Source organism: Dendroctonus ponderosae, unplaced genomic scaffold, assembly GCF_020466585.1.
Source record: "Dendroctonus ponderosae isolate FM_Combo_2020 unplaced genomic scaffold, Dpon_F_20191213v2 Dpon_F_20191213_6, whole genome shotgun sequence".
Classification (NCBI taxonomy): Eukaryota; Metazoa; Arthropoda; class Insecta; order Coleoptera; family Curculionidae; genus Dendroctonus; species Dendroctonus ponderosae.
The window spans coordinates 6,693,463-6,708,871 of record NW_026018814.1 but is presented as its reverse complement, the minus strand read 5'-3'; the positions used below and the strand labels follow the sequence as shown (position 1 = coordinate 6,708,871).

At 36.7% G+C, this 15,409-nt stretch overlaps 1 protein-coding gene across 32 annotated transcripts in view; it reads right to left on the bottom strand.

Moving 5' to 3' along the window:
• LOC109540437 (microtubule-actin cross-linking factor 1) overlaps positions 1 to 15,409 on the bottom strand; it is a 125,510-nt gene that overhangs the window by 82,932 nt on the left and 27,169 nt on the right. For 23 of the 32 annotated variants that reach the window (XM_019908802.2, XM_019908807.2, XM_019908815.2 and 20 more), the window contains exons 2-3: positions 12,592 to 12,989; positions 9,723 to 9,784 (exon numbers count right to left, since the gene is read on the bottom strand). In XM_019908802.2, the coding sequence (XP_019764361.2) occupies positions 9,723 to 9,784; positions 12,592 to 12,766 (237 nt within the window). In that variant the 5' untranslated portion in view covers positions 12,767 to 12,989. Of the gene's footprint in view, positions 1 to 9,722; positions 9,785 to 12,591; positions 12,990 to 15,108; positions 15,260 to 15,409 lie in introns of those variants that run through there. The other 9 variants (XM_019908808.2, XM_048667614.1, XM_048667624.1 and 6 more) reach the window with 3 other exon arrangements.

Below are 15,409 nucleotides of genomic sequence, written 5' to 3'. Positions count from 1 at the left end.
AAGTTCGCTGATGAACTTCTCCAAAGAAAACCTCACTAAATACACCTTAAAACGCCTCTAGTGAAAATGTCAACATGTTCATCTACACAACTCTATTAAACATTTCCCAATACACCTCGATCTCTTGGGCAAAATCGACTTCAATTAGCATTCAACCGCTCCTTCAGCAAGACCAGCCGAGGACCAAATTAACATTTCTTCATCGTTATCAATTCCCACCATGAATCATTCTTTGGCTTGCTCAAACCTCTTCCACAACAAGACGATTGGTAGGTGTTGCATTGCCGATTGTTTACGTATGAATCAGCCATCGTCATCTGAATCACTTGGGAGAGAATGCGTTTTGACTTTTTATGGTCAATTGCATTGTTTGCAGAGTACAACACCCGTCACCTCGTCACATATCACGTACTTTTGTGGGCAACGAATTGATTTACTTTACAAAATGATGATTATTGACAACACGAATCAACGCTTCATTTGGTTACAATGAAGGAGAGAATGTGAAGAATTAATTTTTTTGGCGTTTTCTACATGTAATTAGTCACTATTGATCTAAGCAAATTAATCACAATTGAACATTCTACGAGTTTTCTCTAAGCTTAAAGCATAATTGGCACATTTGTATGGATTACACCGTTTTAATCGGTTAATTTGAAGCTGACTGGGATCAGCTTTCGCATGAATTTCCGTTTGAAAATAGGCCACAAATAAATGGAAAACTATGTAAGAGATTTAGGGTTTTCTCATTGACACCATAAACCGTGACACGCAAATTACTACGACAATAATAAAAGTAATGCGATATAATTGCCATATTGTTACGGGCAAAATGAGTTGTGGGAAACAAGTTCGTGTTTCCTTGCAAGCGTTGTTATCATGCTTCAAGGCGGTGTCCTTAGAATTAATCAAAGTGATTAGCCTAATTTGGAAGATTGCGCAAAAATGTCGGTTCAATTGCAGTAATTGCGTGAAAAGCAACTGAAATGAAAATCACACATTCGAAAAAGATTTAAAAACTGCGATTCTAATTGACAAGAATCAAGTAATTTTTATATTAAACTCCAATATTTGCTCCAAAAAAACCCATAAGTCATAAGTATTTAGTCTGTAGTATTAAATAATTATCATGTGATCTGTTAGTTTGAACAGACTCATATACGTTTGTATTGTTTGTTAAAAAGCCTACTTAATATCTGTAGATAGATTGTAGAGATATTGGGATGTTAGATAAAAAAAAATATATTTGCTGACAAAATCAGGAAAAGCAGCGACCGAAAGATCCAAACAGTCAAAAGCGCAAATGATGGGATTTTGCAACTATATACTTATACAAAAAAAACGAAATGCAAATTGGTGCCCTTGGGACTAAAGGTTTTACATCTGAAAAAAAATTATACTTCACTTACACAGCAAATATACTAAAATCGAAAAATGTGAAAGTAACATTCTGAGCTCCGTATGCTTTGACGATCCTTCCAGGAAAATGAAAAAATCTTATTAATCCTGACGAGTTTTCACTATTTTGCAAGCTATTCGTTTGAGAATAATGAGAATAAATAAAATGTGTCTCGGTATTTACTAATTTATATTACGAAAAAAAAATGTTTAAAAACAGCCTTAATTAATTATATAATTTGAATGGAATTTGATTGAATTCAGGGCACTTAATTACTGTAGACTTAAGTGTTTGATGCATTAGGAAACAAATTGGGTTTCAAGCATCGAATTAACTATTGCCTAAATATTGCGTTTGGCTTAACACGATCAAGGAAGAGTTTCCTTATTTTGCATAACATTGAAATCCACTTAGTCTGGCTCATTTTCACCAAAATTGCTTAAATTAGGTCTTTAGTAATCAGAAAATTCGATCTGAACATGACTAGAAAAACCAGCTCAGACGCGATAAAAAACCCAAACTTGAAAGAATACGTTTTTAAACCAGTTTCCGTATAAAAACAAATAATTACAATTAGAATGAATAATATATCAATTAAAATGCTCATACATTTGAATAAATAATTGAGCATTAGAAAGTTTACTTTGTAATTTAAATTGGAGAAAAAGCTACGATTTATATTTGAAATGTGATGAGATAGCATTCACTTTGGGCCATTCGAAGAAACTGTTCAGGGGCAAATCTGAAAAGCAATTTAATCTTGAAAAATGAATAAATCAATTATCTACACACAGAACATTTCAATCGATTCATGCCTAGTTTTTCGAATGCCTGAAAAATGTGTTTCAAAATGTTCCTCCAGTATGAGTGTAGAGTGTAAGGATGGATTTATGCTTCATTACTGCATTGAACTTTTCATTCTTCCTAAAAGCAAAACGATTAGCCAAATGCCCTAAAAGCATGCCAGGGTGCAGTCAATTTTGCAAAAAGCCCTCACATTACCATTATTAAACTCTAATGTAATGATTTCAAGCCCGATCCAAAGGTAAAGAAGTCGATCCCTAATTCATGTTTTAGGGCTGAAAACGATCAAGATAAAACAGCTGCGTAGGTCTATTTCCAGAACTCCTTTCAAACTGTATAAACTGGTTTTCCGTTAAATCCATAAATACCGGTTGTATTTCATAAATACAACTTTGTCGGTCCTAAAGGCCGGAACAAACAGACTATATTTCCAGACGGGCGTGAACTTCAGCAAAATTTGTATTTTTAGGTTTTCTCTTGGTCGCACCGGCAGTTTACGTTTTCTAATGTCAATGACACAAACACATCGTAAATTATAAATAGCGCGAGTTGTCTATATAGACAGACTCGATTTTTTTGTGTTTTTTCAGAAAATCTGGAGCATGTTCTTTGATCATTGGTTCGTCATCAAGGTCCAGTTGAAAATCAGTAACTGGGAATCATTGCCGATGATTGATTGATTAAGGCAATTCGTCATTTATAAATCATGGGATTTTGGGTCATAACAAGAGCACGTGCCCAGCCATAAAAATCGGATTAGGAAATCGACTGTGCAATAATCGTCCTTTCATTAAAGATGACAAAAGCGATTTTTTGCAACTGGTTTTGGATGCTGGATCGGTTACAGAAACTGGTCTGCATGTTCTTTAGAACGACAAGTTCATAAATTTGGTTTAATTGGTTGTCGCCGCAAATTCTAGGTCTGCCTTAACTGGAGGATTTATTGAAGATATTGAGACATTTTTCGCACCGTTTCGTCCTTGTAGAATGAGCAGCGAAATTGACTCTAAAAGCCAAATTTCAAAATTAAATTAACTGTATTCGGATGAACTTGAAAGCACCAAACGTCTCAATTTGAAAGTTCAAGGCTGGTTCAGGCGAGCTGTGAATGGAGTGATTGGCGTGACAGTAATCTCGTGCATGTATTTAATTAATTTCCGTCTCGTCAGAATAAACAGTTAGATCTGATTAAGAGGGTGAATGGAGGAGCATTGTCTAAGATATCTTGGCAATGATCTTGTTTTGCAAAAAGCTTTCCAACGCCGGTCAAATAAGACAAACCAAAACACCGTTTATAGTTTTACGTCTAGAAATTGTTGACGATTTATTGGCCAATAATGGGGCCAATAATTAATTGAAGGTCACCAAGGGCTGCAATTGATAAATTGGACAATTTATTTGAAGTTTTGGAGTTATTTGTTGTTGCCAACCGTGCAATGACAATCTTCGAGCGGTTCTCGAAGTACACGGATAAGGAATTAGAAACTAGGTTTTGTCTTTTGTTGGGTTTCAGATGTTTAAAATCTGTGCAATAAGCTTAGCAGATTAATAAAGACCTTTGGAGGGATAGGCAAACAATTTGCAACACAAAACAATAGAACTAAGAATTTTACTCAAATTGCACCAATTTTTTGTGAGTACATTATACATTATATGAGAAGTGTAATATCAATGACGGCCAAGAAGATAACATTCAATAACTGGGACGTAAATCGTGGAAAAATGCGTAGTGTAACTTCGGAATTAAGATAGATTTGTACCGAGTATCGCAAAAATTTCGAAGAAATGGGTAATTACAAAAGTACTTTTTTCCAACGCTGAAGAAGGTTCAGATCGGGGAATACTTGCAGGAACGTTTGATCGACAATGCCGGTATGCCGGTAAGAGATCGACTCAAACGGATCACAGCCCGATTTTCCGAACCTTCTGAAGAAATAGTTGGACAATTTCACTAAATTTATCTTTATTTTCGAAACTCAATCTCATATAAAATGTATTGGTATTAAACACCGAATAAGATGCCAAATAAATTTGAGTTAAAAGTATGGTTTCCATTTAAATACAATAGTTTTAGTCAATTGGCATATTTGAACTGTGATAGTTTGTAGGGAGTGCACTAAAGCAACCTCAAAGCAAGAAAAAAAAAATTGCATATTTTTCTCTAAGAGCCAAGGAAAGAATTATGTTGCTGTCTTTTACCGTTTCTGAGAAATAAATTTTCAACATACTCTTTGCATGTGTAACGTTTCGCAAGAAAATTAAACCCGCCCGTCAACGATAGGAGCAAATGATCGACAATGAATAGATGGAAAATTTAATGCAGATTCATAAATGAAAATTTGGGTGTGCCATTAAGAAAAGCACAGTTTTTCTTTTTTCCCATCTCTATGCTAATGCGACACCCTGTATAAGTAGGTTGGTGGGAAAAAATCTATAATTGCCAAATTACAGTGTGCAAATCCGACGTCCTGCGGATCTAAAATTAGTCCATCCTATTGCAAATGAATGTTGCGATCGGGCGAACATTCCAAGTAAATAGTTTAAGCAAAAATAACCTGCAGAGGGTGGCTGGAACGGGAAAATTAGGACAATCTGATCGATCAAGAAGTCGGGGTTTCAAAAATAAAAAACCTAAATATTTCAGTCATTCTCCATAAACTCGGCCAATTATGCAACCGAATGCAGTCCGAAAAACGCATCGACAATGAATCGATGTGAATCAGCATTTCGATTCGGGGCAATTATCCACCAGGCCGGTTTTGCCAGTTCCACAAATTATATTACAATGGAAACATCACGTTTTTCGCCACCTAAATGCGATATTGTGGCAGTGTGCACGCCAAACTTCCGTGTTTTGCGGGAATTATTGAATTATTTATAGACGCCCAAGAGACCGTTAGAAGCCGAAAAAATCTAGCGGAAGTGACTAAGAAGCACTTCGATAGGAAGTAGGGAGCAGCCAGAAAAATCAGCAAATGCTCGATGGAATGGAGCATTTGAAAATACTCTCTGAAAATACAGGAATTAATTATACAGGGTGATTCAAAATTGGCGTCATCCCTCTGGGGGTGTTTAGGGTGTAGGTACAGGAGAAATAGCAAAAAATCATTGTCATCAAATACACAGGTCAGAAGGTCTCTGTTGAGGTAGATATGTTTGGGGAATTGATAAAATTATACTTGATTTTATTGGAAAGTGCTCGATTCGAAAATACCCATCCCGTCTCATAATATTTTAGGACTTTCCTCCTCACGCAAGATGCTACAGTTCAGTCCTTCCTTAAACCTTTTCTTTAGAATCAATCAAAAGCACTCAAACTTAAGCAAAACTTCTTTGAAAGTTTCAGTTTCATTCTCCGGTTTTTCGCAAATTTTCCAGTTTTTCTGCTTTGCTCATCGCCTATTCAAGCACCTTACACACCCATCATCGACCACCCAATATCCCAACTTAAATAAGCAGTTGCCATGTTAGTTTTACAACTCCCCAGAGTTGGAGAAGTGTAACCACTTTTAGGTGTAATCGCCACACCGAAAAGGTGTGACATGCTGCTGTTCCACCCAAATATGGACAATCCGAAGCCCATGCTGGTAGGTCTTGATTTCCCGGGTGTTTGTTAAGTGGCGTCCAATGGGACATTAACATAAACGATTCAATTCAGCAGGTTGCTGCCAGCGAAGCCGCTCCTTTCCGTGTCGATTTGATCAGTTTTCGATCGCTCCAAGTGAACGATTTAGCCCCATTTTTTAGTCGTATCGTTTCAATAAAAACCGCGTAATTTCAGCAGCGAAGGTTTACCCAATTCCGATCACGACTGTTCGTAAATTTCAGCCAGGTCAAGTGCAACGGATTTCACTCCTAGTGGGGAATTGCCGAAAAATCTCATTAACCGTGCGCATTTATCGTGTGTGTGTGTGTGTTAACCGGCATCCTTTTAAGGCGTTCGACACCGCATCCGAGGCGGCTTAATGGAGTAGGATTGGTGGCTTGTCAAACGCAAACGACCGCTATAAATTGTGAAAAACACGCTTTTGGAATAAATTAGTGTTTTTACAGGCATTGGCGTCGTTACACTGATTTGTACAAGGCAGTTTTTCACTTGACTACAATTTGTTTTTCTTGTAAATACCCATCTAATCTTAATGGAATTGTTGTCGAGTTGAATTAAAATCTGCCACAGCTTTTTGCAAAAAAATATGTTTGATGCACATAAAAACAGTCGATGATGGTGGTGCCACTKTGCGCRTTTTTGGAACAATTTTAAGTGTAAGYATTGTTTCTGGAAGACATCAAGGGCTCAATTCTCCGAGAAGGCGATATTCCTTTGAAATTACAATTTTGCCAATAGATAAGTCAAAACAGACGATTGTCTGAATGCATTTTATTTACGGACGAAGTTTCGWTCAATTTTCTCCAGATCGAAGTAMCAATTGCTTKWRTWATMATCGATGGTCAGAGGAAMATCCCCATGCCACCATAGAACAAAATTTTCAGCGTATGGTAAATGATCAGTTCGTTCGTAGTGGATAACTTAAACTTCGTCTTAACTTAACCGTTTTTTTCTCAAATGAGTCATTTTTTGTAAATTTCAAGTCCATTTTATTTACGTCGATATATTTCTGGGCCTTGTGTCTGAATAATTGGAAAACTATTTTACTTTAAAAAAATGCATTCAAGTTTGGACTCTTTTGAATAAAATAGTACAATCCAAATATAAAATAAAAAAAAAAGTCCAATATAAAAAATAAAATTTTAAATAAATTAAATAGGTTTTTTATCAATATTTCTTCGTTTAATTAAACTTAAAATACTTTAATCACCTTCCCAATAGTTAACATACGTTTCCTTTGTTCTCGGAATGTTTTGCACTTTAAAATTTCGGTGTTTTACAGCCTCAAAACGTTCCCCCTACAGAGTACCAGACCTTAGTGCGATCTCCAATTTATTATATGCACCCTGTATATATTGTACAAGGTGTCTCATCAGCACTCGAAAGAACTAAGGCAGACGATTAGTATTACATTTTAATCTGAAAAATGCCTGGATCGTTTGCTATTGATGGTCAAAGTTCTTGAACAAAAGTTAGGATCGAGGGAATCGTAAAATACATTTTCAGAAGCTTCATATTATGATGAAGCAAGTGGTAAATTATTGACTGTCTTGGTACAAAAACTTGCAGAACTTTTTCGTTGGTAGATAGAAGCAATACATTTTTACTATTAACCTTTTCCCAATATTTTGGTCCTCTTGGAAAAATCTGGTAGCATTCATAGTTTCTGAGCAAACCAAACTTTTTATAATAAATTAATTGTTAAACCCTTATTGTCAAGCGTCTTCTAACTGAAGAGATGTGGGATATGGTTACAAAGGCTTTTTTCTTTGAGAAACCGTAAAGGATAAAATGTAGGCCACATTTGTAGAATTATTACGTAGGATTCGAACCGAGACTTACGTAATACGAAGAATCCAAAAATCAAATTAAATCGCTGTATTCAACATTTCATCCAATAAAAAGCACATTGGAATCGGTCGCTTATGGGATTATTATCCAGTTTCGATGGAGAGTTGTGTCTTTCGTGAGTTTTTATTATTTATAATTATATTCTTTATTTTTGCGGCGTTGTTCAAAATTATTTAATTAAATAAAGGGGAAGAAAACAAACTTTTTTTGCGCGTATACTGTGAATACCACATTATTTTACAAAGACTGCAAAGATTTTACGTAACCGCATTCACTAAACAAAATAGAAGTGAATCCTGTTACCAAGAAAAGTTCTGCAAAAGTTTCAACTAACACACTAAATAATTTACCGGGCCCAAAGCCGGGAGACGCCGAGGCTTTGGGCAACCAAATCAAAGGAAAGTTTCTTTAAAATCGTTCAAAAAATTCTTCCAACTACTATTTTGCTATTTTGATCCTGTGCATACGAGAGACCTTGTATACAGCGTGATTAAGGAGGAAATGAAAATATTTTAAGAACATGTGTTAAACAACAAGTTAATGTAAGCTCACATTTTATATAAGATGATCTTTACTTGCTTCAGAGAAAATAGCAAAAAACTATTAGAAAGCAGATAATGATGAAAAAATAGAGCTAATTTATCACAAATTGTCGAAAAGAGCATTTCTTGTGCCCACTTTCGTAGCATATAAACCACGACTTTATCAATCCCCAACGACAAAAGCCTAGTGGAGTTAGATCTGGTGGGCTCGGTGGCCATGGGTGCAGTTTGTCTGTGCCAATTCAACAATCGCCGAACTCTGTAATCCGGGAATTTTCAATATTATTAGAAAAATGAGGAAGAGCTCCACCATTCTTAGTCAAATATTTCTTCTAAATGGTCTTCCGAAAAAATAAATAACCATCTGGGTTAAACAGTGCGACAATGATTTTACGGGAATAGAAAAAATTGAACTATTCTGTTCAGATAAAAATTATAGCAAATAAAAAAATAATAAAAATAAAATAACACATTGAACTCGAAGGGTGAGCTTAAAATAATAAAATTCACATAAGATAAACCGTTACAACAGGCTTCCATAATCAATATGTAGAATCTGAGATTCAAGCAGTAAAAAAATCGGTGAAACGAGCCAAGGCGTAACATTGCTTGGATGTCTTATAGCGCAATCTTGTAAAGTATAAAAAGTGTTTTAATAATGTGACAATTTTCCAAGAACATCTCCTAAAAAGTGGTCAACAAAAAAATCAAAGTCTGTACTTTCACAAAGCGAGGTCAGTGTTAAAAGGTCCTCGATACAAAAATCCAAAGATGGAATTCGCAGCAGAAAGTTATGAAATGGCGCCCTTTAAATGCAGTAGCAAAATGCAAAATCTTCCGCTACACGAATTTTTCCTGCTTACTAATCGCGCATTTTTTTCTTAAATAAATCCCCAAGCATTTGTCACTGACACCGTTTTTTCACTCTCGATTGCGTAGGTGCACCGTTCCATTTCAATAATTGGCCTTAATCTCCTTAGCGTGTGACGTGTCTTTGCACGTTTGGCAGGTTATTAATGGCACTACGATCGTGAGAAACCCCTTTAGTCAAAGGTTTTATGGCCATATCATTATGTCCGCTCCTAATATGAACAAGAACAACCAGTCACTTATCACTTAATAATTATTGTCTAGTGTCTCGATGGTTCATGAATGAGAAATAAGCGAACAAAAAACCAACACAACTCGAACGAAATCCATCAAGCGGCCTGAACAATAACAAAACTGCATATTCTACAAATGCCGTTATCGGAATTTGTTGAGCATTACAAGAGATAACCGAACAATGCCACACAGTATTATGAGAACTTATTGGGGTTAAGCGCGATAACATGGGAAAATATGGATTCTGGAAATGTTAACTGTGTTTTCTTTGGATTGGTAGCTATACAGGTGGCGGCGTCCCTACGACTGGCCGGATTTAACACCGGGCGATTTAGTGGGATTGATAAATTATCAATTTTCTTATATGGGCAGTGGCAAACCCAACGACCTTATGGGCGAATTTATAATGCCTTACCTTTTTCAGATGCTTGTTGACCCATTTTGTAAATGTCTTCTTTTGGACGGCGTCACGTTCGTCTGCAAAATAATAAAAACCGCGTGTTATTAACAAAATCATGATTGCCATCTATTTAGTTCATTATCGAAGTAACTGGAATTACTCGGGGGTAAGTAAATAAATCAGTTGCTTTGAGGTAAGTTTGATTGTTTGAACATTTTCTGCAATAAATCACAGGAAGTTTCGACTTCAAAGTATGTTGAATCGACGTGTGATATTATAAAAAAAACGCTTAAAACTCTTTACGAAAATGTGGCAGAATTTAGGTTTGGAGATCCATAGTCAGTTAAAAATTTACGTTGATATTTGGAACATCAACCAGAACAGTTCCAAAGTCAGGCCAAAAAATTGCAGGCAAAAAACCTAAAGACTATACATTTCTGATCCTGAACAACAATTAGAGCCCATTTTGAACGGTCTCGATGTGTAATAAATGAAATAGAGCTAAAAAAATTCAGGCTGTTTATTTTTTAGTTTTTTTGCGCAGCAAACTTTTGATTTTTTTAATTTTCCTACCATTTGGTCAGTTTTATAGACGTGAACTTAATAACATGAAAATCGTTCTCAGCTTCTCTGTAGCCAAAATTTCTACAGTTCGAAAGTGAAGAAACGCCTTTTTAACCGTACAGGGTACGTGCAGGTAAGATACAGGGCACGACAAAAAAAACATACTTTTAGTGAAACGAAAATTTTGCAAAGCGCTGAAATCCATCTGGGCAATTTAAAATAAATTTGCAAAACGTCTGTGCACTAATGGTTGGCCGTTTTTGTACAATAAAATGCAAGTGTACAAACGAGCCTAAAATCAACACAGAAAATCGGTTCTTTTCCTTTGGCAATAAAATTGTTCAAATTTTTAAAACCGGACTTAAACCTGCGATATGCAATGAAAGGCGCGGCCATTATGATAATTAAATAAAATATCCCATAGAAACTAGGCAGACAATTTCGAGAATTTGTTGCTAAAACGTTGTTCAGCTGAACATTGCTGTTAATCATTGTGAAAAATTGATTGATGGAGAACAACCTGATTATTTCTCTCTCTGAGTTTCTTTACGTCTTCTATCACTCAGAACTCATAAATTGATGAAAATGATTTTGGAGTGAACCAAAAAATAGGTATAAATAAAGCAGGAATTTTGCCAATTTTTGCATTTTCCGTTAAACATTTTTTCCTTTGGATGTAATGTAAATAAAGTTCCTTCATTCACTCCCTTGGCTGGGAAAAGCAAAGAAGAAGCACTTACTTTTCACTTAAGTAAATGTTAAATCAGCAGTCAAAATTCTCAAAAAAAAAGAAAATGAGGGAATTCGTTGAATGTTGGAAGGAGTGAAGTCTTCCAAATTGAGCTTCGGAAAGTTGCTTTGAATTGAACCGGAAAAAGTTAAATTTCACATTTTTACAGTACAATTAATTAATTAAGTAATCAATTGAGATCCTTAACAATCCACAATATTAGCTTACAGCTCCAACTAATTAACAACAGAAAACAATTAGCGATTTACAAAAATGTGTTGTTTTCGTTTCTAAGAACCAATTTCGTACAGACAAATCCATTCAAAACCGCCAGTCTTAATTGGGAATGGCAATTAGGCAATTCCAAGTATTTGCTAATAAGCTTTGCGTTAGAAATCGGACACCAAATATTCATATGGATTCACATTGTGTTTTGGGATGGACAATTTCCTTCGTCTCGCCGTCTATGCAACGAAACAAAGAACGGATTTAAATTTTTCGATTGAAAAAAACAGTAGCAGCTGAAGATCAACGAAACTTTCCGTACCATTAGAGCCGTAGAGAGAAAATTTCTTTCAGCGAAAAACAAAAGAGTTCCTGATGTATTTTACATCTGCGACGATGACAAAAATATTGGAGGAAATAAATTACCGGTTTTGGCAGTGTTATTTTCAGGTCAAACCCAGCTGTTGAGTTGTTGAGAGCTAATAGGGAGGAAATTGGTCCTGGAGGTGCCTGACACTAGAACATCTCAAGATCCCAATCAACATAAGCATTCTTTCTATTCAAGAGTAGGTATTTAAAGCAACTAAAAGTGAGCGTCGAAAAATTGGCGAAATCACTTGAGATATCGACAAAAATTTGAAAACAACTGCAAAAAAACAACAGCGAAATGCAATTAAACATGTAAAGAACAATGTTATTGCCTACTATTTATTCACCGCTTGATTAAATGAATTTTTTTGCTTCAAAACGAGCACGCGGTTACGTTTACAAGCAATGTGTTAATTAAACAAAAAGTTTTCACTTCGATTCCTATATGAAAAAACTTAAAGTTCTATTAAAAAAAATCGCACTTTTACTTAACTCAAGTACGAAAGTAAAACCCATCAAGCTCAACAGCCCAAACACTTTGTATTTTTGAAATCATCGAAGGATAAAGAACTAATAGCCGTTTAATGGATAATCGTTTTAGTGTTGGGACGTACACAAGTGCATGCAATTAAAATAACAGGCACGGCGCTTAACACTTCTTGCAATCAGCTTTACAGGCTCCAGACCGATTAGCTAACAGCTGAGTGGAGCTGGCTGGATTACAGATGGCTTTCGCCAGTTCAAGTGATTCATTTTGTAGCTGAAAAGGATCGCAGCACCCATAAAGAGTTAAGTGCCATTATCAAAGTTTCCCAAGAGTTGATAAATCCGATTTGAAAACAATAGGGATAATTATGTGGCCGGAGGCCCTGAGAACGAAATTAATTAAAAAGCACACGAACACAAAGTGGCATCGTCTGCTTTGGTGAGTTAAGTTAGTCAGCCTAAAGCACTGCAAACACCATGCCAAGGAAACATTAAAACCCACCACCGTACCTGAAGTAGCCTGAATAAATAAGTCCCATATAGTACCTTTGAATTTGGTAAGATTCTCCTCATACCCATGGGGCGCCTCCCCAGTTTTCCTGTATTTTTCCGGGGGAGCGTCGTTGTAGATCGACTCCCTGGGGTCGAACCCCAGCTTCTCCTTGTAGTAATTTTGGGTCGACATCGTTCACTTAACACATCGGTAGCACTTCAATTTCTCTTATTCTTTCGTATAAAAACTAGCTTAGAAAAAATACAATTCGTTCGGTGTTAAACAGGGACTTCGCCAGAAAATCACAAGTTAACCCGGTTTAAGTCAAAGTCTTTTACGGAATGTATCGTTGATTATATCGCTGATTTCGTTGCTTGTCGTTAAATCTACACTAGCACAAATTCACCGCGAAAATCTAAAAAAGAAAAAACATTGCACGATTAGCGGATTTTTCACTTGCTCTTGGGCTGCCAGTGTTGAGGAGTCGGAGTCGCGCAAAACGAAATTGTTGTAGATTTACCGCAATGTACCGCAACATGCAATCCGAATGCTAGAAACTGCTTTGCCAGATAATTAAAAATCAATTTCCTCAACCCGTAAGTGCCTGCTCGTGTTTTGCTTACATTCCAGATAAGATTTCGGAGCACTTACAAAAAATTCAGTAGTTGAAAACAACAGACCAAAAAAATGTATTGACAAAGCCACTTTCTTGACTGATCAGTCCCCATATATAAGTCCAAACAGGGCTTTCGAGTAGCTGATTGGTCACGATCAGCGGTTTCTATGGAAACCAACTGGGGCTTCGCCCTTAAAATACAAGGACCGACCACAACGTAACAATGACCCACTCAAAGTGAGTCATCAACAGCATCACAAAATCTGCATTACTTAATACCTGACGCAAAACATCAATTGATAATTACAATCACCACCGTGTGTACGAATGACTATCGTGCTCTCCATCATGCCTATATTAAGGATCGCCTCAGGCAAAGATATTCGTCGCTAATTCCGTTTACTATCGATCATTTCCAGGTTATTGCTTATGTATGAGTTTGGTGAATTTTTAAGCATGACGAAGTTCAAACATTTACAATTTGTGTGGCTCGTCAATTGGGTAACCCGGTAAAAGCAAGCCCAAATGTGGACATACGATGGGTTCAGCTAGTTCAAACAACGATAAACCGGGGAACATGCGAGTTGGGGTTTTGGCTAACTTTATCGGAACTTTGTCATAAATCAATTAGAAATAAATCGGGAATACTTTGCGCAAAGGGCCTGCTTCTAAGGCATTTCAGTTTCATTTATTCGCTTATGTAAATATGAAACACGCACTGTATTATGTACAAAAATTAACGGAGCGTTACGAAGCAGCTGCTAAAATAAACGACCCCGAATGACTCCAAATTTAGACACATAGTCTTAAAAAAAAAGCCGTGAAAACAACTCTAGAAAAGAGCGGGGACACATTCAAACATTTTAGTTGCAACCATAATATGCGTCCTCTGGTTGCAGGCCAATAAATCAGGAAGTGGAATACTAATGGGAAAAAACACTTCTCAGGCAATTACAACTGTTGGTTTATTGATAGGATTAACTGCAAATTATACAAGAGAATTTCCTTATTCCTTGGTGCAAGGACAGTTCAGCAGAAAACGATGTTTAGAAAAGTCGCATTTGGCTAGACCTTGGGAGTTTACGCACTGATCAATCCAAATATATGATGAAATACAGCGGTTACTATTTGAATTTGTCATTAACAAGATGTCCTGAAGTTAATGTGGGAATCGAGCATTCGAAGAGTCCATGAAATAAATATGAAGTCTTATTAAGAGAAGAATCCAAACTCGCTAGTGACCAAATCCGAACCCGCTGATTCCGTTTTTCGACGTACATCTGCAGCTTCAGCCTAGTTTTCACAAATTTAAAATTGACAATTCGTCAATAAACACAATTTACACCAAAGGCTGGCAGAACAATTAAAAATTAAAAAATTGATAAATACAACAATTGAAACCATGACTTGAACGACTAAAAATAAGACTTGCCTAAACCTGGATGGTGTATTTGATTTATCACAATGGCTACTTGAATATCGCATCAACAAATACTCAAGGCAGAACCTACATACTTATTTATCAACAAGAGCGAAGTTGGCGACTTTTTCAATTGTGTTTATTTGCGCCTTAATAATGGACAGAGCTAAAAGAACCAGAAAATCGAGTTAGGAAATTACTATTCAGGTCGCTTCTAAGAAGTTGCCGAAACACTCTGGCCAATCTACCTGATTGCAAATTGGTTGCAAAACAGCCATTTGGGGAAGGTCATCGAAAACAAAACGAAGGCAATTTCGGCTTGATGTTTGTGCGTGAAAAATCCGTCTGATTAACACCATTAGCTGATCGGACGAACCAAAGAGGACACCAGATCGCCCTTTCGGTCGCGGCCACAAGAGAAAGACATTCCGCTATCCGGCACACTGACAGCCACCAGCTATGAAAGGTAAAACAATGTGCCGTTAGCACAACACTTACAATGTACTGAAGAGAGGAAAAAATGTTCAATTATATGGCACGTGAATAAAAAAAACACAGAACATTAAATCTCCGAGCGAACGATTTGAATTGAACTTCGCGCGCGCACGTTCAATTGCGCTATTCAAACTCTTCGACAATCGGCGGACAACTGAAGGGGGCCCAGCTCGGATATGAAAGAACATCGGCAGCAGATATGGGCGTCAGTCTTACCACATATGGGACAAACGTGCCACCATGGTGGGCAGTTTGGTGGCACCGTGGGTTCGGCCGCTGCCTAATGCCCAAGTCTAGTAGGGAC